General features: G+C 29.6%; 1 protein-coding gene and 1 long non-coding RNA gene across 2 annotated transcripts in view; one reads left to right on the forward strand and one right to left on the reverse strand.

Annotated features, from left to right (window-relative positions):
* LOC122269752 (uncharacterized) overlaps window positions 1–24109 on the forward strand; it is an 84568-nt gene that overhangs the window by 57472 nt on the left and 2987 nt on the right. The gene's annotated exons all lie outside the window — the stretch shown is intronic.
* The window catches only part of LOC107452034 (uncharacterized), a 151644-nt gene that overhangs the window by 23766 nt on the left and 103769 nt on the right, over window positions 1–24109 (reverse strand). Inside the window, exons 6-9 of the mRNA XM_043044315.2 lie at window positions 22708–22886; window positions 15380–15519; window positions 1984–2129; window positions 1020–1101 (exon numbers count right to left, since the gene is read on the reverse strand). Coding sequence (XP_042900249.1) covers window positions 1020–1101; window positions 1984–2129; window positions 15380–15519; window positions 22708–22886 — 547 coding nt within the window. The remainder of the gene's footprint in view (window positions 1–1019; window positions 1102–1983; window positions 2130–15379; window positions 15520–22707; window positions 22887–24109) is intronic.

Here is a 24109-nt window from a genome sequence, read left to right on the forward strand (position 1 = left end):
TATCAAATATACTGTAAAAACTTTCGGATCAAATTACGGTAAGAAGTACCGGGACTCAGGGTGCCGATACTTTTTACCTTAAAAACTATTTTTACCGGAACATGTTACGGAGAAACAAAAAATCTGATTTATCATAATTTTTACAGTAATAATTGCCGTTAAATCACCGAATCACTCTAATTACATAAATATTATTCTAAAAATTACGACAAAAATAGATTTTACGATAAAATGTATTTTACGGATAAGGCACTCAAAGTGCCGGTACTTTAAACCGTAATTTGATACGGAATTTTTTAGAGTCTATAAAACGGAGACTGAATAAATAAAAATATGATGAATCAATGCCGCATAGCAAATGATTTTTTTAAATCTGGTAACAGGAGGTCCTAACCAAATACTAAAATGTTCATATAGCAAGAATATAATAATAAAACGTGTTTAAAAACTAGAGAATTCTTTTTTTCCCATGAGCGTTGAATTATAGGAAGAAACTGAATTATTATTATTCTAAATTGGCTTAGTAAATTATCAGTAAATTGAAATTCGAAAGTTTAATATTGATATGATTTTACAGCTTCTCCAGTTCACAAAATACTGGAAATGATGGAGGATTTTCTAAATCGAAGAGATACTTTAAGCTTCATGGAAACTTATTAACCACAAAACACTAAATTGAAAATTTTTTTAAACAATAACATGAATGGTAACTCAAATAATCATTGTCTAAATACTTTTATACTAGAATTGATCATTCTTATTAAGTAAATTGTTTTTAGATCGTAATTTGAAACTATATTCTGCTTTAAAAATTTAAGAAGTTTTTGAGAAACTAGAAATAATTTACTAGTCAGTATTGACGAAATTGGCAGTTGCCACAAAGTGACAAAATTTTGTAAATAGCGTTTAAAGATTATCGGCCGATTGTGATTTCTCTGAGATATTTTATTTTCTTACTTAGCACAGTCTTGCTGAAACACGTTCAATCAAACTCTGTAAAATAAAATGATTTTGCTTACCCATCATCATTGATAAGAAGCACCGTTTCCGATCCTCCACTACTACGAGCGACAAGATCACTTCCAAATATGCCATATACACCTGTTGATAGAAGTAAACAAATAACTGAGTTTTAATGGCTAATCTTATGTTTAGATAATTAAATTAATTATCGATATAAAAGGAAGATTTCGCCTGTCTACGCGTCTCTCTCATAACTCCAGAACCAATTGTGCAAATGTCTAGAAATTTAAACTGTGAGTAATGGAATTGAGTGAATGGTGAGTGAAAATTGGAATTTTCTCATTGGTTCAGAACTAGACATTCTCTTAAACTAAACTGTCGATGGTTCTGTTTTGTCTAATATTTTGAAGATAACATCGGTGGTGTTTTTTTAATTTTAACCTTTTTGGAATGGACGAATCATATATGCATTCTGTACGAATGCATATATGTCTCGCCCGTTCCAAAAAGTTAAAATAAAAGAAAACAGTAAAAAAGTCAAATTGCAGCTTTGGCTGATTTTCCAAAAATTAATAAGATGGATGAATCATCAAAATATCTTCTATTAACGTTCTAGAAGTTTTTTTGTTCATTAAGTACAACGTATCTTTCCTTCTTTTTTACTTAGTGTGGCTTTTGAGCAACATAACTTATATGTATTCTTTTTTTATAAATTTCGATTTTAATACAATAATTTTAAATTTTAGTATTTTTTATAACATTTTGCATTTGTTTCTAAATTTTACTCTTTTTTATTCCTTTAAATAAGGCAAAACTTATTTAAAAGTGATTTGCAAATTAATTTCATAAATTACAATGGTGCACAAACTATTATTTAAACAACCACAACTTGAGCACTATTTAGTTAAAAAATAAGCAAGAGAATTTTTAAAGTTGCATATGGTCTTTTTCACAAGCAAAATAAAGTTTTAAAATAAAATTATTACTGTTACACATTCAAATTATGCATAGTCAACTTACTCTCATCTGCTAATTCAACTTTCAAAAACAAAGAATCACCCAATTCGACACCAGTTACATCCTGATCTGTAGCATTAACCACTCGTAACCGTATTGGTGGAGTTGGTGCAACAGCAGTTACGGTATGAGCCAGTGGTTTCATTTCTCTGGAAAAAAAATTATATAATTTTTTTCAAATTTTTCAAATTTTAATGTTTATTTTATATTGAAATAATTATTAGTATTATCTTATACGAATACAGGTTAATCTTCTAAATTTCAATTTTTGCTTATTTAACTGTATGAAAAAGAAGTAAATGATTATTAAATTTAAACATTTTCCTTTTAACTGCTGCCATACGTTAACACTTTTTTTAGCATCTGTGATTCGACCTAATTGGGTACTTGTATTTCAAGAAGAAGAATATCACAAATACCCACACATGAGACTTATAACGCCAGCTCCAGCTGATCGTTTAAAAGAAAAATGGTGTGTTAAAGTTGAGCTAAGTATCTCCACGTAAGTTAGAATGTTAATTAACGTGAAGTTAATTAAATACAGTGCCGTATCACGCACCGAATTAGTTAAAATATAATTCTTTTTAGCTACATCTTTTACTTAACTTAGATTTATTAGTTGTATTTTATTGTAACATTGATGTATTTTTAATTTGCGTACCTGGCAACTTCGATGCATAATTAGTTTGTTTATGTTCATTTTGATGTATCTAGAGGAAGTTTAAGAAACCTGTAAAGTATGTATTTGGAAACAGTACTAAAGAAGAGCAGATATAAAATACTATCTTATTATGTTGTATTAATTTATGTGATTAAATGAAGTGAATATATCTGTATAAAGTTACAATTCAAAAAAGAATTGACTGAGGACAGAAAATTCGCAATTTCACTGCTCCACACTCGAGGCAAAGCTTTAGTTTTAAACTATGTACGCCATCTTAAAGTAAAGAATTATCTGGGCTCTAAAACGAAGCGGAACAGAGACGCAAATCACTACGCCATCACAATTTTTACAAATAATTGAATTCAAATTAATATACTATAATAATTAATTAAATGTAACTTTGTCGAATCCAAAAAGGTTTTTAAAAAAGTGATGTTATTTAGTGACTAAAAGATAAGAATTGAAAACAGGTAAAAGTAGACTGCAAACACAGCACCAGTTCATAATGCAAACGTGTTTTAATACTTTTTCAGCAATAAAAAAAGGAAATATACTTCCTTAACATTTCCCAACAAAACGAAATGGTTTACGAAATACAAATAACGTTTAATAAAAAAAGTATTTGTCAAAGGAAGAGACATAATATCCACTGACCTGAACTTTGTCGCCAATTTAGAGCTTTTTTTATATTTATATTTACTTAATAGGTGGATCAAACTACTTCACCACCTCTTTCGTAAATAAAAACATTTCTAGTCTGTTACCTAACAGTTTTATTTTAACTTTGTCTGACTTATTTCATCTCAATAGCTAAACAGGAAGCAGATATGCGAAAGGGCATTATAAATTTTCCAATTACTTTCCATTTCAGAAGAAAAGAAAAGCAGGTTTTAGTCGAAAAAAAAGGATAACCGGTAGCGAGAGTAATAATCTGAGCTGTTTCAACATTCTACACCGAACTCGTGAAGCAAGCACCTATATTGATATCTATTTATTTTCGAAGACTACATGCTGAGCAGAAATAATGATTTCATGACTGAAAATCCATAAATGTTTCGATTTTAAAGAAGTTCTAAATACAGCTGAGCTCTGTTACTTCACGTGAATTAGGACATTAGCAAAGCTAATGACTTAAAGGTCGTGTGCAAACGAGAGTTAGGAATAATTAGTTTTAAGCAGCTCTTTTTAACTGTCTGTTATGAGTATTCGATGTTTTTTACTAAGTAAAAAAAGAAAAGATTTGTTTCAAACAGGAGCTTGTTTGTTCAAAACTTGTTCCTAAGAACTGCAATTCAAAACTGTAAGTGCATGTTTGCTGTTTGGAGTTTTCATCATTAAGACATTTAATTTATATGGTTAGTCACATGTACAAAGAAAAATGGTACAACAAGACAAATTAAGTCTTCCGACTGGAAAAATATCTATAATCTTTTGACTTGACATGCGTAATAATATATTCTGAACTGGTATCTAATACTTCCATATTCACGAAAGAAAGAAAAAAACGTTCGTTTTCTGCATCGTTATAACAAAGTTTTCAATGTTTGAGAAAATTATCTCGTCTAACGACGTTTTATGGGATTTTTTTTCCTGTTACACTGAATAGCGCAGCTATTTAAATTGCAATAGTTAAGCTATCAAGGGTGTATTGATTGGTGATAAGACTATCCAAGAAGCATTGGAAAAAAAAACACTTTGATAAGAATGTTCAAGTTTTTTTCGGAATTGAGTTACACTAATGGCAACGTACTGGAATGTGTAAAAGACATTAAATTAAAATTTCAAAGCAGAGAGAGTTCAACTTGATCCTAGAAGTAAACTGGTTTGATTTAAGTGGACAAATACGAAATTTATTCAGTAAAAAACTACAGAAAAAAAGTGTGCATAGATTCATTTTTTTACTGTAAACTGCAAAAAGAAAGGCATCAATAACCTAATTCCTTTACATATTGAAAAATTACTTTAAATGTATTTTAAGCAACAAGTTTTAATATCTGAATTTCACAAAAATTGGTTTTATGTAACTATTTTTTGTTATTGCAATTTTTATTTCAATTTCTTTATGAAAACTAAAATTTATTTTGAGGAAATCCAAGTTGTATTCGCCGATATACATACTAAATTCAATTCTTCTTTACCAACAATGGTTACTAACTACTTTGAGAACGTAAAAGTTTAACATAAGAAATTTTTTTCATAATAGTTGTTCTTAAAAAATGACCCTCCGAACACTTTATAGGTCTAAATGTAGGGGTTTTTCTTTTCATATTTCTTTACGTTATTACTTATATACGTTTTAATATGTAGATTTTGTAACTTAAAGCACAGGTTTTAAAGTTGAGGTCTTGGGATAAAAATAAAAGCCAAATAAAATTAGCTTGGCATGAAGATTTAGTTTTAGCAAGTATTTGTAGCATATTCCCACCATTGTTTCTAACTAATAAATGTGTTTATAGTTTTAAATTTTGTTGAAATAACTCATTATTTACATGTTATGATACATAAAAACGCTAACTGTCAAAAATACAACCAGGTTTCTTAAGTTCTTTCTTTTAAAAGCAGGTTATCAAGATGAGCACTTTAAGCACTCACTGCTGTTAATTAAATAAAGAAATTCCTATGTTAATACAAAAAGTTTAGGAAACATTTGTTATAAATACATACCAGTGGATATTTGGAAAGTAAAATATAGATCAAATTATTCATCGAAAGTTTATAAAAAATTCGCTACCAGTTCTTAAAGTGTTTTAAGCAGTACGCTTGAGGATAAAGCAACAGTTAATGCGTTTATTGGTACACTGTTAGAAATTTCTCAGTAAAAATGGTTAAATAGTCAATTGTTATTTTACCATGTTCAGCTAAAGCAGTCAAATAACCATGAAAAAGATAATATTGGAACGTTTAAGTGTGAGGAAAAAACACGTTTATTGATTGTTTTTACCGAATACGGTTTAAAAACCAGGATTCTATCCGCGCCAACTATATCTATCTTGAAGCCATTTTGTTCCGTGCAGCTGGGTACATATAGCAGCTGATCGAGCTAATAGGTCAATATCATGACTGCACAGGGGTTCGAAACCCATTATTGATACCACAAGATTTCTTTTAATCCTTCAATACATGAAAAGTTTCTAGTTTCCAACACTCTTTAATCGCTTACCCTAGACTATTAGAATACGAAACTATCATTCATTCATAAATGGCACAGTACTCACCGAGCTCATTTGTCCGTTTGAGTTTTATTTTTATGGTTTAGAAACTGTGCTAGTTGTAAATAGCTACAAAACCGTATAATTTTGTATTCTCGGTTTTTTAACTGTATCAGTTGTAAACGGTTTCCAAATCGTGAAGGTAAAGAAATGTTCCTAACCACAAACTGCAATGCTTAATCGAACGGGCAGACTGCTGTCAGTTATTTTACCGAAATTTCAGAATGAAAATTCGACGTGTAAATGATAATGTTAAACTTCATTAGATGAACCAGAACAGCTTATTGTTTACTTTTTTAAGTAGATTTTAGTGCATCAGAAATTGATATATTTTCTCAATATTGTTCAATTTAATGTCATAGTTTTGTTTCAAAATATTTTTTTTAATTCTTCGAAAATTCTCTGTCATTAACTTGTTGTTAATAATGGATAGTTTCTCTGCTAGTGATGCGCCATCGTACCGGGCCATGAAAAAAATCTTTAATTATGGAATCAACAAAAAGACCAAACAACCACCAAATTGAATTTTGTAAAAATAATTTAATAGCAATTATGTCAAATTCAAAGAAACCACAAAAAAATGTATAATTAATTTTAATTTTATATAAAGCCACAGCATATTCACTAGTTCATAGCTGTATGGTTGAGTAAACTGTAGTAAATGTCAACAAAGTCTTTGATTTCATCGTAATATAATAACACCACATTAGAGAAATATCTAAATTCATTAATTCAGATGACCTTTAATAAGACTTAGCCAAAAGTAAACATATTGTTTAATTTAATAATCGTGTGCAAACGCCACACAAAAGAAATGACAACATTATCTCTAATTTGCTTTTCTATGACAATTATACATGAAGCTAATGTTAGTACTATATTTCGGGTAGAGTTCAGGTGCTCTTGTTGCTAGATAAATACTATTAAATGCTAAAAAAAATTACGTTTTAATGTAATAAATGACTTTTGTAAATAATTATACGAGAAAAACATGGTTTTTAAAACTATGCGATAAAAATCGGACGGTGCTAGGATTATTTTTGAAAGTAACCTTTTTTCCCCTTATAGATACAAATTTATTATGCTAAGGCAAATCAAATACAATTTTTTTTAAATTTCGGTTTAATAATTGCTTTAATGCAAACATATGCATATTTCTTATGGAAATTATTGTAGAAAACTAAAATAAATTAAATTGTTAATGAAGTTATAATAACATTCTTATAATAAATCTTAAAATCTTATAATAAACATTATTGTAGTAACATAATAGTAATAGTATTAAAATTAAATTTTTAGTGAATCTGGAAAAGATAAATGTTAAATTTTCCAGATCAGGCATAATTATATTGTTGATTAAAAAAAATAGAAAATATGCAGTTCTAAACTATATTTTATAAGTTTCAGTAAAAATTTTGAACCAAATAAATACTGAAACTCCCTTAAACCATTATAATATCGGTATTTTTCTGAAAGGTACTATCTCTTTTTAATAAGCTGCAATTTCTCAAGTTTGAAGTCTAGTTTGAAGTCTTTTGCACCTTTGTTTTATAGTTAAAACAGTCATGAGAAATAATACTGAAAGACGGTTAAAAAATAAAATGTAAAACAGAAGTAGAAACACGAAATTCATGAAAAAATAAAACGTTGAAATTGCAGAGTAATAATTAAAAAAAAATTTTTAATGCCAAATATTGCATTGCCGATTAAAACAAATAGAAAAATGTGCTGATAATGAATATTTTTAAGAATTTTCAAAACTCATTTTTGTACTAAATAGGATGGGAAATTCTTCAAAATCAAGAAAATTTTAGTCTCTTTCTTTACAGAAAATAGGATATTATCTCCCTGCTGTAATAACCTGCCATTTCTCTAAGAGTTTTTGAAGCTTTTTTTAACCTTTTTGAGTTACATACAATTTGGATAGTCAAAACAAGTCTAAAAAGTAATAACGTAAGACGGTTCTATAATAAAACGCAAAGAAGCAGAAGTAGCGATGAATAAGAAAATGGAAAAAGTGAAACAAAAAAAAAAAAAAAAGCTTCGAGCAAACAAAGTGAAGTAAAAAAAATTCAATCAAATAGCAAATCTGCCATGCTTGACCGCCGTACTTCATAATACGAGTTTCGGCTCGCAGGTATTAATTTGCCTCACCAGTTCGTTTCGTTTTATTTAAAAACCTTTCAACATGTCCAAGAATATGTTATGTAAATGTTAAATATAAAAATCCAGGGAACAATAGGTCAGCCTTCTAGGGATAAGAGAAACTCCTAAAATAATGTCATTGTTGTAGCTCTTGTAGTCCGTGTCCTACTGCTTGATATTCTACTTTAGTTTGACCTTGAAAATGTTCTGCAAAAAATAAAAGGTGATAAACCTTTATGAATCCGGGACCTGATACATAAAAAGGTTGACTATTTTTATGTATCATAACGTATTATGACGTCGCGTGATTTGTTAAGATCGGAAACATTGGCCCTGTTAAAGCTTTGCCAAGTTGGGACTTGGCATTGTTTTGCATTGATGTCGTGATGGGGGACAAAGTCCTACTGCTTCTAAGAAATGGTCGATTTTATGTCTGAAATTTAATTGACCATCTCCACTGTGATGACTTGTATCTATTTGATGGAAAGTGAAATTGATGGAACTCTGTCTTTTGGTGTTTGTTCTTTTACGACCGAACCCACTTTCTCCGAAATTCATTACGTTGAAAATGGTAATATCGTGCAGTGAATATCCTGTTTAATTAAACTCGTTATTGTGACTTTCGGAAAATAGAACATTTGATTGGAGACTTTCTTTTTAATTGTTTAAAATTGAATTAATGAGACAGAAGAATTATTGCTGTAAATAAAAGTGATTGAACTGCATAGAAACTTGAATTTGAGGATTGGTATTAAATGCAAGCTTTCTACACGGGGAAATTTCTCGTTAAAAGATTCCATAATTTATTTCTGATGAATAAAATCTATACCTTGATATATAGCATAAATTCAATTTGCTTAACGCACCTGGATCTTTGCAATTACTCATTATTAATTATCCTTACAAGCTGTAATGGTTTAAATTTAAATGGATTTACATTGTTCCGAAAAACTATGTTAACATGTAGTATTTAATTATAACAACGTTTTTTTTATTAGGCTAGCCAATTTTTATTTATTTACACCAACTGATCACATTTTAAACACATTTTCAACAGTAAAAAGAATAATTATGATAAGAATTTTTTAAGAAGAATCGTAATTTAAGATAAGAACTTTAATAGCTCAATTCACCAGCATTCAAAAGAACTGAAATTTATAATTTTTAAATGAGATTATTCGAAAAAATCTTTTTTGAACACAATTTGTTTAAAATAAAAAATTGAAAATCATAAGTTCTGTGATTTTTTTTTATATTTTTTTTAAATGATTTAAAATTAAAAGAAAGATTGGTTAAGCGATCGAAGAGCATATTTTGAAATTTGTATAGCTTCTTAAAAATGCGTAAAATGTAACGAAAATATAATGATCTCAAAATTATTTAAAAAATAAAACAGAGGGGCTCTCTATAAAGTATAATTATGGATAATAGTAATAGGAAAAGAAAGAATTAATAAACGATCTAATAAACTTAAATTACTTTCCTGTTTTACTAAATATTTATCAAACATAATGTTCAATGTTTAAGGAAAAATATTAATGATTTAGATTTTATTTTATAATTTTATAACCGTCGTTGAACAGCCGAGTCAATTTTATGGGTTTAAGGCTACTAATGTTTAACTCCTTAGCCTTGTAATTTTGAATCCGTCCCAGAAGACAAGGGAATTCCTGGATCGAGTAATGGGAGAAATTTCCCTTCATGGAGGACTTTTTTATGGAACTAACCCGCATTTTGCGTTACATGGAGAGGAAGACCACGAGAACCTCCTACGGTTAGCCTGGCGGCAAGGCGACTCTAACCCATGATCCGTCTACCACTGAGGATATTTCACGTCAGCACTGTGGTCGGTGCAAGTTGGATGCGGATTTCGTATCGACAGAGATTCGGACCCGGTTCGCCTCATTTTAAGGCGAACGCTCTATCCCCTGAGCCATCGCGACTTAATGATTTAGATTTGTACTTCGCACGAATTCGGAGACCCCTGAAGAAATTCAGACACAAGTTTGATTCACAACCCCAAAGGTTTAGAACCTTTGAGTGGCATATTTTAAAAACATTCATTTTAATTTTTTTTAAAATTCTCATTGATTGCAGTATTTTCATACAGAGGGTTGACAAAATAATGGAAACACTTCTATATTAACAAGTTTTTTTCTTCCATATATCTCCAGAAATAATAAAAGAGAGAATCAATTTATAATGGACATTCATTTGATTTATCATACACATCAATGACGTTCAAAGCTTTTAGAGGTTTAAGGGACAGAAAATAAATTACAAGCGGAAAATAATGTTTTTGAACACTCTATACCAAAAACTGTAGCAATAGATTTATAACGTTTCTTTCTTTAATATCACCCAAGGTTTTTTTCTTCGCGTTTTTGGTTTTCTTTAAGATAATCTAATTTTTCAAAGATCACATACATGTTTATCTTTTTTTTTAAAATCAGAAATACCCTTTGTTGAGTACAAAAACTCCTGGGAAATATGCGAAACTGGATCTTAACTCTAAAAATATTTATCCAAAAATCTGAAATCTAAAAATATTTACGGAATTGTGATCATGACGGTGAAGATTTCTCCTAACGTAGTCTATTTGCTCTCTAAAAGACATTTACTGGAATTTAAAAATATATAGTAAAACAAATGTAAATTTTAATGTTAAATGGTCACATATTACTACATATCTTCTATCTCTTATTTACATATTTAATTGCATTTCATTCTTTCATCTTTTCAAATCGTAGAACAATGCTTTATTTTTTTTTCCTTAGACAATTTTCGTGACTGAAAATTATTCTGCTTTATGTAATAATGATTACCCGTATAGTTGCACCCTTTCCTTTTAAAAACCAAATCTAACTATCTTTTATACGTATAGTTTTTCATACAGAATATTTATGAAAAAAATAGTCCTTCTTCTATACATATCTTATTTAATATCACCCCAAGAGTTTCTTTTCATTCTTTTCATTTCCTTAAACACAATATAATTTTTCAATAACCCCATGCATGATTATCTTCTTTTTTTTTATCATGAATACCCTTCGTGGATTACGAAAACTTCTCGGAAATATGTGAAACTGAACATTAATTATAAAAATATTTATTCAAAAATCTGAACTCTAAAATTATTAACGGAACCAAGACTATGACAGTGATTTCTCCTTGCGTAATTTATTTGCTCACAAAAAAGACAGTGGAATTTAAAAATATTTCATGAAAAAAATGTCCATTTTTATATAAAATGATCATATGACACCTACGTATCTTATATCTTTTATTTACATATTTAATTGCGATTTATTTTTTCGTATTTTCAAATAGCAGAACAATGCCTTATTTCCTTCCTAATTATAAAAATATTTATTCAAAAATTTGAACTCTAAAATTATTAACTGAACCGAGACTATGACAGTGATTTCTCCTTGCGTAATTTATTTGCTCGCAAACAAGACAGTGGAATTTAAAAATATTTTATAAAAGAAATGCCCATTTTAATGTAAAATGGTCATATGACACCTACATATCTTATATCTTTTATTTACACATTTAATTGCGATTTATTCCTTCGTATTTTCAAATAGCAGAACAATGCTTTATTTCCTTCCTTCGACAACATTTGTGTCCGAAAATCATTCTAATTTATGCAATAGTGACCCCTCCTATAGTTGCACCCTCTCCTAAAAATTTAAAAACCAAATCAAACTATTGTTATATTTTCAATCCTCACATAATATTTATGAAATAAAGATAGCCTTAAGAATTTTTCTATTCATATCACCGCAAGCGTTTCTTTTCACGCTTTTGATTTCCTTTAAGACAATACAATTTTTCAATGACCGCATACATAACAATTTTCTTAAGCATGGATGCCCTTTATTGATAACGACGACCCCTCGGAAATAAGCGAAACTGGACCTTAACTTTGAAAAAAAAAAAGAAATTTATCCAAAAATCTGAACTCTGAAAAATATTAACGGAATCGTGACCATGACAGTGAAGATTTCTCCCAACGCACACACTTTTACTGCGGAATTTCAAGGACCCTGACTCTCGAATCTGCGTGTCATTGATAAGTGATTCCCATTTGAATAAAATACGTGACCGGACGCGATGTGAGTCGATTTGAACAATAACGCTTACTACGGAGACGGTATTTGCATTCCGTGCTCCAGTAAAAACGCTTGACAAGGGACGCGCATAGACGTAAAACAATGGGAAATCGCAATTGATCTGAAAGGACATTGATGCGATTCACTTTTAAAATTTTTGGTTCTAATTAACTTTCTACTCATGGTTGGAAAAACAAACGGCGGACGCGGGCAATCACTTGTCACCAAAGTTTCACACGTATTTACATGATTTCTATCACTAATTTAATTTTCCGCTATGTATCAAGAACCAGCCAGACATCCTGAACTCGTTGAATTACTGACCATGTCCTTTGGACCATCAGGTCATGCATCACAGTTCAGTAACAACCAAAGAAAACGGCGTGTCGCATGCATATTCTGAATGGGGCTATTTTTATTATTTTTCATTCAGTTTTTATTTTTAATGAAGTATAAGCTCAAAAGAAAAGGAATTAAGAAGAATTGTGAAAAAGACTTTCGACGTTTACTTCTCTAAGAGGATTACTGGAAATTGAAAATGAACAATGACAAAAATAAAGACTATGAATCACAAGATTAAAAAAGCGTGATTTTCCTGTTTCGCCTAGAATTTGTATTTAGTCAATTTAGATACTGAAAATGCATACACATATATAATTTTAGTAATATGTTATTACAATCTGCATTTTTGAGTATCCGAAACGGGTAATATTGGTGCAAAAGTTAGAATAGGTGTACAAATGATGTCAGATATTCAACTAGGTGTTATGGTGTCTAGGTGAGATCACCTATAAAATTTTAATGTTCTTTCCATTTGAGAAAATCAAATTATGAAGAGTTTCTTGAAATCAATTATTTCCTATCATAGAATACTTTCCTCTTATAATTACAAATGTTTTTATAAAAAATATGAATTATTATTTTCATCCAATGCTTTATTTAATCTGTCTCTTTTTTAATATTTTATTTTCTATTTTTAAAAATTACACTCCCCCTTTCAGGGACATTTGAGGAAATTGCCCCAGGCATCCACATAATTCTGCATGACACTGTGTGGCTTCAAGGGAAGGGAATTATTCAGTTAATGCGTTTTAAAATATTTGTAATACATATATAAATATCGGGTACAGCAAATAAATTAGAATAGAATGCTAAGTCTCAGTTAGTTACAATAGATGTACTTACTGGTAAATTAACCGTTTGGCTACTAACTACTACTTTGGCCCTTTGCCTACTAACTCATTTGTCTCAACAAATGCTTAAAAATTATTAATGGGATGAAAAGCACTTAGAAACTCATTGTAATATGTCCCAGTCGTAGAGTAGAACCAAGTATACGTGTTTCATGTGTCAAATATCCCCTAGATGACGCTAAAGAGTTTCGTGCATGAAATGGCATTGTGATTTTGCGCTGGGACGGATATATCCCACTAAAATTCTTCATTGGGACAGTATCCCACTCGTATTCTTCATTGGAATTGTTATGTCCATTCATATTTTATTCATATTTTCTCAAATGAACATAGGAAAAAGAACAAATATTAGTTGTCCAATGTGTAATGCCGGGTTATGCAAAGATTGCTGCATCATACCATGTAAAAAAAGTCCATATAATAAATTTTCCGGAATGATAGATGTGTTTATAGTAAGTCGATCACTACAGATGGGACATATGTTTCCCACCATTAAGCACGGCCGGAACAAAATGTCCCAGCCTCTAAATTGATAACCGCTTGTCAGAAAAATCCTAAATACTAAATTTGCCTTATTTGTGACCGATTTTGTCCTTTTGAATAATAAACGGGACAAAATTTGTAGTCAAAGGGTTAAGCATGATTTTAAGTAGTACTAACCACCTTCAAATTAAGTTTGAGTAGTTATCTTCGTTTCTTTAATCAGTTTGATCAGTTTCTCTAATAATGTAGATTAGTTTTCCCAACTAAAATAAATTTTATAAATATACATTTGAACCAGAAAATCTTTTGTCTCTGAAGATTGTCGTAAAACTGCAGGATACGGAATTAAATATTTAACGTTTAATGCCTTAAATCCTACTATATCGATTTGGAAACGTTACGATCGTTGTGGACACAAAATAAGTAAAAACTTATTTTGGCTTGCTGTTTGTAGTATGATCGTTCTATATTTTTTTCAAAAGCTAAACGCAGCTTTAGTGGTTCGTCTAGTTATTAACCATTATTTAATTATAAAAAGAATTTTGGAATTAAACTTTTTTTTCTTCCAAATTAATAATTTTTAAAAAATATCTAAGAAATGATAAAAAGAATTTTATAGAATTACCAGAAATTGAAACCCGAAAGTATGCATATTTTTAATGTGGCGGAGTATGCAATGTATACGTCGTAACTTGCTTCAAGAACTGTTAGGACTCTTAGCTCAACATTGAAGTATACTTTCTGATATTAAAAAAGGCCTGAATTTTTTTGATACTATGTTCCTTAAGCTACACAAAGCTCAATTAGTACTTTGGCATCAAATTTAATTGATACATTTGCGTGATAACTTATTTATTGGAAATCAATAGTTTTCATTTTTCTTTAACTGGGTGTTCTGGTGTATAAATTGGCAGCCTTTTAAATTATCCAGTTTTTAATCAGCTTTCATGAAAGATTGGTCAAAAGAAACGCAATCCTGTTTCGTATGTAAACCAAATGAAGCATCTCACAAGTTAGTGGACCAATTTTTAAAGTGGACTAAGGTGGTTGGAATTTCATTGCATAGAAAGACTAAAAAAGTGCAAAACTGTGAAGCAAAAATCATCCTGATATTGAAACCCCCATGAAACGAGAAAGCTGTGCAAATGATTTGGGTCTAAAAGCTACACCATTCATTGTTTTATCAGAAGCAGCAGCAACAAGTGTGATATTGAGAAATTTATTGTTTATAAATTGATCAAAGATCTAGCAATGTTGTGAAATATGGCTCAAAATTTTGACAGTTTCTAATTTATCCAGAGACATTTTACGTCTAGTATAAGATCTGGAAACTTATGCTCCCAGTGGCTGATTGAAAACAGATATAAATTAAATTGAAAATCCAAAGGAAAAAAAAAACTATACGTCAGTTATTCATCCAGTATAGGATATATGAGCCTTGAGAACTGTTGTACTATTCAAAACACCTGTTGTTATTAAGATTAGTTAAATGCAGTAATCATAAGGCCATATATATTTTTCTTTCCATATTATATTCAATTTCCTCCCTATTTTAAAAATATTTGCATATTATAAATTTACACTTACGGCTGTTTTACACCCTTTGCGCCTCTAATTTTCAATTTCAATTCTTCATAATCACAGGCTACATCAATTTTTCTGTCGGATGTTCGAAGAACGAACGGATGATGCTGAACAACAATGCTGTTTACAAATGTCCCATTACCCTAAAGCAAAAAGAGAAAAAGAATTACATCTTCTCATTGGAATGCATGCATTAATGAGCAATTTACCTCATTGATAATAAAGTACGGTCAAAACATCGTAACATTTACCGTGTTTCTGGGTCTATGAGTACATCAAAAAAATTGGTAATTTTTAGCGACGTACTCACGATCTTATAATATGTTCTAAAATTTGGTAAATTTGGTAAAATTTGGTAATTTTATCATGATGTTTTCCTCAGAGCATGACATGAAAACCATTTATTCGGTTAAATTTATTTTTCAGTTTTGCAGTATTTACTAAACATGTGGTAATCACTATAATTTTGAAAACCAGAATTTCCAGTAAATCATAACTATATGACTGGAAAAAACTATGAAATTAATGGTTTAAATACCGTATATTTTGGTTTTATAAACCAAAATTCTCTTTTTTTTTAAAAAAAAAAAATTCTTTCATTAGAAATGTCATTATTACACCTACGATAATTTTACTAGAATTTTTTTCCGTGCAGCGATGACAAAGTATTTACAATTAACGCATCACATTATTTTAAACACCTGAAACAATTTCTTTGGTGGGCCACCTCTCTAAATACCAGTTCAAGAAAAAAATAGCAAAAAAAAAAATAATTAAACTACACTCGTATGTATACATCTGAATTTAAATTAATCTTTTTAAAAAAATTAGTGAAATTCTAGAATATATTGTAAGTGCTATTTTTTTGTGGTTAGAAAAAAATCTGATGATTTTATTACTGCATCAAATGCTTTTGCTACATTATTTTGTATGACTTTTTTTAGGAAATGAAAAAATCTATTTTTTTCATCATTCAATAAGCTCTTGTTACAATACTTTGCAATTATTTATATATTATTTTTTTGAATATAATCAGATATTTATTTATTGAAAATAAGATCTCTTTATGAAGGATTTGTTTCGTATTTTTTGTTAATATACTTGTTTACCATAAAGCATATATAACATTATTTATTCGCAAATACATAAGCAAGTAGTAACGTAAAATAATTTTTGAAACAACCGTGTTTTGTACTGATGATTATATTAAAGAAATGATAAGTTCTCATATCTTTATTGAAAATAGCCTCTACTTAGAAATGAGTTTTTTTCCATGTGGATAAAATTTATTTTAAACTGCTAAATCATTTCCTTGTATACAATTTTTAATTACCAGATAATAGTAAATAGTTTGTTCCAAATTTATTTTTCTGCTTGCTACAAAACTAAATATCTAATAATTGTTTCTTTCAAAAATGCTTAAGAAAGTAGCACAAACTTTTCTTAAAACTACTGTTTCTTTCCAAAGGTTGTAATATATAAAAAAGATGTTTTCATATATTTACTGAAAATAATCTGTGTTGAGGAACCTTTTTTTCTTCACATTTGGGCTCACAAACATTTTTACGATTTATTCACTGCTGTATCTTGTCTTGATAGTCTCCTTCCCGTCTTTAAAAATGTCTATGCTCTATTCTAGTCATTTTAAGCCAGAAAACGGAGCATAATATCGTAATCTTAAGAATGGAACTAAATTAAACTTTCTGAACTTGAAACAGAGACCGTAAAACCCTCATAAACCTTCTACAGTTCGATTGAAATAATTCTTAACTCAAGATCCTTCTGTTACTGAAGTAATTTTTAAAATTGGCACTTTTTGCATTTATTTTTGTTATGTTTAAAAAAAAAATTTAAGAAGTTAGGTTTCAAATATTTATAAAAATAATTCTTATTTAGGAATGATTTTTTTTCTGCATTTGAATTCACAAGCAATTTTACGATCTATTCATCTTCTTGTCTACCATAACTAAATTCCTGTTTATTCACAAATACATAAAAGAGTAGCATAAAAAGTGCTTTGAAACTACCATGTCGAATTTTGATGGTTTCTTCTCTGCATTTAAAGATTTAAATGACTACATTGTAAATAATTGCCGCATCTTAACCTTAACCATTTTCGAAGTTTACGGAAGCTATATACTTTATGTGGGATGGCAACACATGAATATCAAGTCTTAAGAGAGAGAAAAAAGGTTCCAATCATTAATACCTTAAACACTAAATAGGGAAACCACCCCTATGATTTATGAACGTTTCCAGACAGTCTAGTGTCTTTAAATAAACCTCTGATCTTGACGTAATATCTTTATGAATAACAAATAGGTCGAAGATCGAAGGGAAAAAGAACATTCCTTAGCCTAACCCATGATTATAAGAAACAGTGATTGGAGAGAAAAGATAAAAGACGTTTTTCGAATACCATTAATAATTGATATTCGAACGTGGGAGAAGTACAAATTACATTGAATGGTTAAACTATTTGAAATAATTTTAACGAAAAGTTTGATGATTCGCATGTTAATGGCCCATGATAATGGCCACTTTGCTTAATGTTAAAGTTTAGGTAACGATTTGCATCTCGACGAACATTTTATTTTTATGAAGGACTTTCCATTTAATTAAATTTTATTTCTTGAATTCATTAAATTATTTTTCTATTATTACGATTTAAAAACAAAATACAAGTAAAATAGCCCATTTTTATATTGTTCATTAATGATTACCAAAATTTGTTATAAGCATCTATTGTCAATAATTATTTATTATTCTAGACAATATCATTTCTCCTTAAAATTGTATTGTAAAATTTACAAATACATTCTAAGGATGCAAAAGTATTTATGATTCTAAAAAAAAAAAATGTTACACCTTTTTTTATAAAAAAAAGCGATGTCTCATAATAATTATTCGAATAGTTGTTCCATAATTTCATCCAATATGTTTCTTTGTGCACTCTCAGAAATAAAACTCTCACATTTGATAATTCAGAAATCCTTGAGCTGTATTTCATTAATTTTGAGAGTAATTTTGTCACAAATCAAGTGTTTTGTGACGAAACGCGGACTCTCAAATAAGGGACGAAAATCTTTCCTCAATTACGGAACATCATCGTAGTGCATAGTAAGAGTTTGTCATCTAGAATGAAGATTAGGCGATCGGAAATAAAATGACAATAAACCCGACCGGGTTGTAAGGTAGAGGTAGTCAAGTTGTTGGTCTCGTACCACGAAGATTCTGTGTTCGAATCCCACTTTGGGCAGGGGTGCAATTTATCACTCCGTTCTATCAGTCTTTCTTGTATTTTGTGGGCGGGACTATATGGTGCCCACTATGAAGTAATTCTTAGAAATACATTAGGCGCTAGGGCGTTTATATAATTTTTTGGAAAAAATGGAGGGACGAAATATTTACGTATTTTTTGACGAAATGCATTTCCCCGAAGAAGTGACGATTACTATTTCGTCACTTTGGCATAATTTTTGCTCGGTTTCGTGAAATTTGAGTATCCATTTTTTACGGCTGCCATCAAATAATAATATAACAATTTTTACTGTGACGCCATTGAATTTTTCCGAAATGCATATTTTGGTTATGCTTATGCATTTCAGTCTCGATTTAACGAATTCATTGGGGATGAAAACTTTATTCATAAATTTCGGGTCATTAGCAAATTTGAGATATAAAACTAATAATTTCTTCCCTTATTTTATGAAACAGTAAAAAAAAAAATTCATTTTCAGAGAATTTACCATAAATAGAAATTGTACAATTTTAATTTAACAGCTTTGTTTGTCAGCAATCTTTAAACAAGCACAGGCGCCTAAATCTAAAAATATACCCTACTTTACGAATAAAACATGTCAAAATAACTTTGATCATGCCTTATTTTTAAATACAGTAAATGACACTGTTCCTGGAATTATCATAGAGCTGGTATGTAAGTAGAGCGAGCCTCGCTGGCCGATTTTTGTTCCCATAATAAAACTGTGTCTGGTTCCTTAATAAAGACACTTTTTAACATTATGGATTCATTTATGTGAAGTGACTCCCTTCATTGTGTTAAAAGTCAAGCAAAATCTAAAAAAGCCAAATATTTAGTTCTGTGAGGCAAAGCTATAGTTATAAACTATCTATACCAGTTCCCATAGTCTTGTCTGGGATTCTTAACCGATTTAAAAGCTATTAACCTATTTTTAAAAAAAATGCTAGTTCGGCGATATTTTTTTCCACCTAAATAAAAATTAGTAAGATCAAAGAATAGTTCTCAATGTTTGCATGTCCTTAGATACAGGTAAGCTAAGATTGACCTAACAGTCATGGATAACTACTACTAACTTACAGCAGTTATCAAAATAGCATATTATTCGCAAGAAAGCAGGATTTCAAATGACGACAGAGTCTTAAGAAACAAATGGATGTAAACTCTAAGACTCCGATAAGTTATTGAACCGTGACAATTAGACATAAAATATATTTAAAAAATAATTTCCCTTGGCTCAAATTTAATCATTATCAAGTAAGAACAGTTATTAAAATGATTGAATCACGAGAAAAAAAAGGGTGATTGGTCGCCATGTCAGAATTGGTTGAGGCGAGCTTCTTATGTAAATATCGTTCAATTGATACAGACCGGCCAACTGCTTTCATAATAACATGTTCTTAAAAGGATGATTGACAAGTTAAGGGTCAGAGCACCGTGATCTGATCAGTAGAAATCGGTGCGAACTAATAATTTACTGTTGAGAAAATCGTATCGGTTTCCCGTATCGAGACAGTTCTGAAGAAGAAAAAAAATGTTTAAACGACAAAAAATTGAAGATATGCTATTATACTTAAATCTGCGGCAGATAATTGAATTTTAGTGTCATTAGTTTAACTATATTGTTGGTTAGGGAATGTGATAGTTAAGGAATCTGATAGTTAAGGTTATGAAACAGTCATTGTCACAAGTTTGGACTCTTGACAATGACTATAAAGCCTTGGGGCCATCTATGCTTTCTATAACGTATTTACACTTGCGTGAAAAAAAATTAAAATAAGTAGTAAAAATGTTAGGTAAGAACTTTTTTTCTTTGGATTAATTTTTATGCGGTACAGATACTTACACTAATATAAATTTTTTGTTGTTGTTAGATTTAAAATATTCCTTTAAGGATTTTATTAAGATTTTTTTTAAAAATATTTCAATTGCCTTTAGCCTCCTCTTTTAAGACAAAAATTGTGAAATTGATATGAATATAATTACTTGCTTATTTTTAACTATACGTACGGAAAATATAATATGAAATTGAAATTTTCAAAATATAATTGTTGAATTCATGAAATTTTCAAATCATCTGAATTTTACATCTTAACTCTTTCGTTTAAATGTAACATTACTCATCAGAGTTTTCTTTATCCATGTATTATATTATTCGGTTTATTTTGTCCAAATAATAATAGTTGAATTACATAAATTTTCAAACTGTCTTTAAGTCTTTTTTTGTATTATTGCACAACAGGGTTTATATATTTTTTAAATGTATAGAAAAAGGTACAAAAGTATACACCCTGAATAACTTTCAATCCAATGATCAGATTTCCACGTACACGATCTTAATGATTCGTGTACCTCACCATGATTGTGATAACTAATTAGTGCAGATGATACTTCAAGTTGAGAAATCGTACATAAAAACGTACTTTATTTGAATAAACATTCTTTATAGGAATTTTGATTCTTGATCCTCAAAATATAGGGGTTCTCCGGAGAATCTCGATAATATAGTCCCAATAATATGACTTGATCAGGAGACCGGTCAAAAATTTTTGCCCATTAATGTTAATTTTACTTTTTGCATATTTCGCTATATCTAGATAAATTTTTTAATGAATTGAAATCTGAAACTTCATAAAAGCACATTTTATTAATACGCTAATAGTAATGAAGTTAAGAAAAAGATGAAATCGAAAAATAATCAAATGCTCTTGTTGAAAAAATGGAACTTAGGAATACCGAATATGCGACATAGTAAACAGTAAAATGAAAATAAGCAATTTTACTGTTGAAACTATAAAACGGTAGCCTTACATCATATAACAGGTCTCATTGGAAGCAGTTTTTATTTTCAGTATGTGCATTTTTAAAAATTTCGACATAAATGTTAAAATTAATGTTCAAATTATGGCAACATCTAACTTCACTTTTAATTTTTTTATTTGTTCATTTCTTGTTACTTTTGACATAAATAATTATTATTCAAAAATTTTTTGCAAAAACACTTAAAATTGCAATCAATTTCAAACAAATAGGCATTTCAAAGAAGAAAAAAAAGAAAGAAAACCTCTGGTTAAAGTTTAAATATAAAATGATCCTATTAGCACGTCAAATTTCGAAGCTATGGTTGCATTTCAGCCGAGAGTAAATCAACCGGCATGGTTTTTTCTTATTACAAGTTTAACAGTTTATAATTATCAAACTACTAATCGAATCTCATTTTTTTTATCTCATCAATCTCCTTTTACATCTACACACCTTTAGAATTTACCAAAATTCCAAATCCTACGGATTTTGAACAACAAAGCAAAATGTAACGTAAAGTAAAAATAATTGAAAAAAATTCATAAAAAACCAGTTAAAATCTCAATAACCTTCGAACAAATTAAAATTTCAAAAAAAATTAATAAATAAATAAATAAAGGAAAATAAAAGAAAAGAAAAAGGAAAGGAACTCTGAGTTAAGTTCCGAAGCAAATATGGTCCATTTAGCACTCCAAATTTTGACTTTGTAGGTGAATTCTTGCAGCCTGTAGAGCAGCCCGTATGGTATTTTTTCAATTTTAACAATTATTTTTTTAAAACTATTTATCTAATTATTAAATATTCATTTTTTTATTCAGTATAAATTTCTGTGTACTTATCCACACACCTTAGTAATTTCAATTTTCTTTTCGAAATAATACGAAATGCAATGTTAAGGTGATCATTTAAAACAGCGTCATCACGATTTTTCTAATAAAGAGAAAAATTAGGCTTAGTAAAAATGAAAAAAAATTTGGTCCCGTGCGTACGTTAGAGTATGCTGTCGAAGTGTGTCAGCTTGTAGAAGCGCCTATTTGTCTTAGTTGCAGTGATGATCTTATATATGAATTTTTAAATGAAATTAAGCTTAACCGAAAAATCACCCAATCTCGTGCGTACGTAGACTCTTGGAGCGTGTGGGCCAGGAGAAGCACTTCGTTCTCCTTTTGCCGTTCCTGAAAAGGTTAACTGTGAGAAATGCACCAATTTGATCATAATAAAACCTTGACACAAGAGACTTTTACAAAGCAGAAATGCGCTGTATACTTACCAAATTCTTTGTTCCACATTGGCGTCCATGCAGGGACATGGCTAGAGTGACATGTCCATCATCAGAGACGGACACCGAATAGCAGTCATAAGGATGTCCTACAGCGTACACTCGACCTCGAAAAGGAGTTGAAACTCTTACTATCGCGCTCATCGAGCTTGGACCACACTTTATATCCACTATAGAAGTAGAAGAGATAAATGAGTTAATAACTAAATTAAAATTAAGTAAATGGAGAAAAATAAATAAATTACCAATTGATATATTAACTGAATTTAAAAGTAAATAAATAAAAAAAAGTCAGACTAGAACTTGCGCATAGAATCAATGTATTGAAAGAAGTCATTTGTGCTTTTTTACACTTATTTGAAAAGACATTTTGTTTTACATGCACTGGTAAAACAACGATATGGCGTGTGAAGTAGTCGGCCGCATTGGTTTGAATAAATAGTGTTTAAGAATATGTTAAAGATAGAACAAAAACAAAATTTAGCAACAAATTTGATTTCATACAGATCAGAAACTATGTATTTGAAATAAGAAACCACTTCTTAAATTTGTTGGTTACCTTTACTAAATACTTAATATCTAATCACAATCTTTAATTATATTTATTTTAGCCAAGTTAATTCAGTTTTACTTTGGTGTTTTTGTTTGTAACCAAGTTTCTTCAAATTTAACCTCGTGTTTCGATTTAAACTAAGTTACATAAATTTTAACCTAGTACTTTAATTTTAACTACGTTATACGAACTTTTAACCTAGTTTTAGGCGCGGTGTAGCCAAATCATGGCTCTTGCGCCAAAAATTTTCCACCCTCACTCACACTCATCTAATCACAATCGACGAAGAAAAATACTCCAGGATAAAACAAAAATTAAAAAAAGCTGTTAATGAATTGTTTTATAGCAACTGCTCTCTTCAATCTTTAAGTGATTATTTTCTTCATTACATTTAGCTTCACTGCATATTTAGCGTTTTAAAATTTGGTGATACATAATTAATGTTTAGCAATTAGCGGTATAATCTTATTAACTTGAAACTCATTAAAGTTCAGATTACTTTGCAAAATATAATGCATTTTAAACATATAGCGAGGAGAAAAAATCTGGAGGCATATTCACTCTCCTTAAAAGACTTTCTTTTTGTAAAACTTATCTCTTTATCAGTGATCAGAAGTAGCTCACTACTAGCAGTAAAATAATGTAGTCACTACTTTTTTTCGTAGGTTGTAATGTAGTGTGCTCCTTTTTTTTAAAAAGTAGTGCAGTATTTAATCACATATACGATATAAGAATCACATGTGCGATATAAGAAAACAGTATTTTATACGTGGTAACTACTTTTAACGTTAATTTAGAAAGGAAACACGGTTCTAACGCAACTAATTTTTCGAATTTCAT

The sequence above is a fragment of the Parasteatoda tepidariorum genome, chromosome 1 (assembly GCF_043381705.1).
Source record: "Parasteatoda tepidariorum isolate YZ-2023 chromosome 1, CAS_Ptep_4.0, whole genome shotgun sequence".
NCBI classification, from domain to species: domain Eukaryota; kingdom Metazoa; phylum Arthropoda; class Arachnida; order Araneae; family Theridiidae; genus Parasteatoda; species Parasteatoda tepidariorum.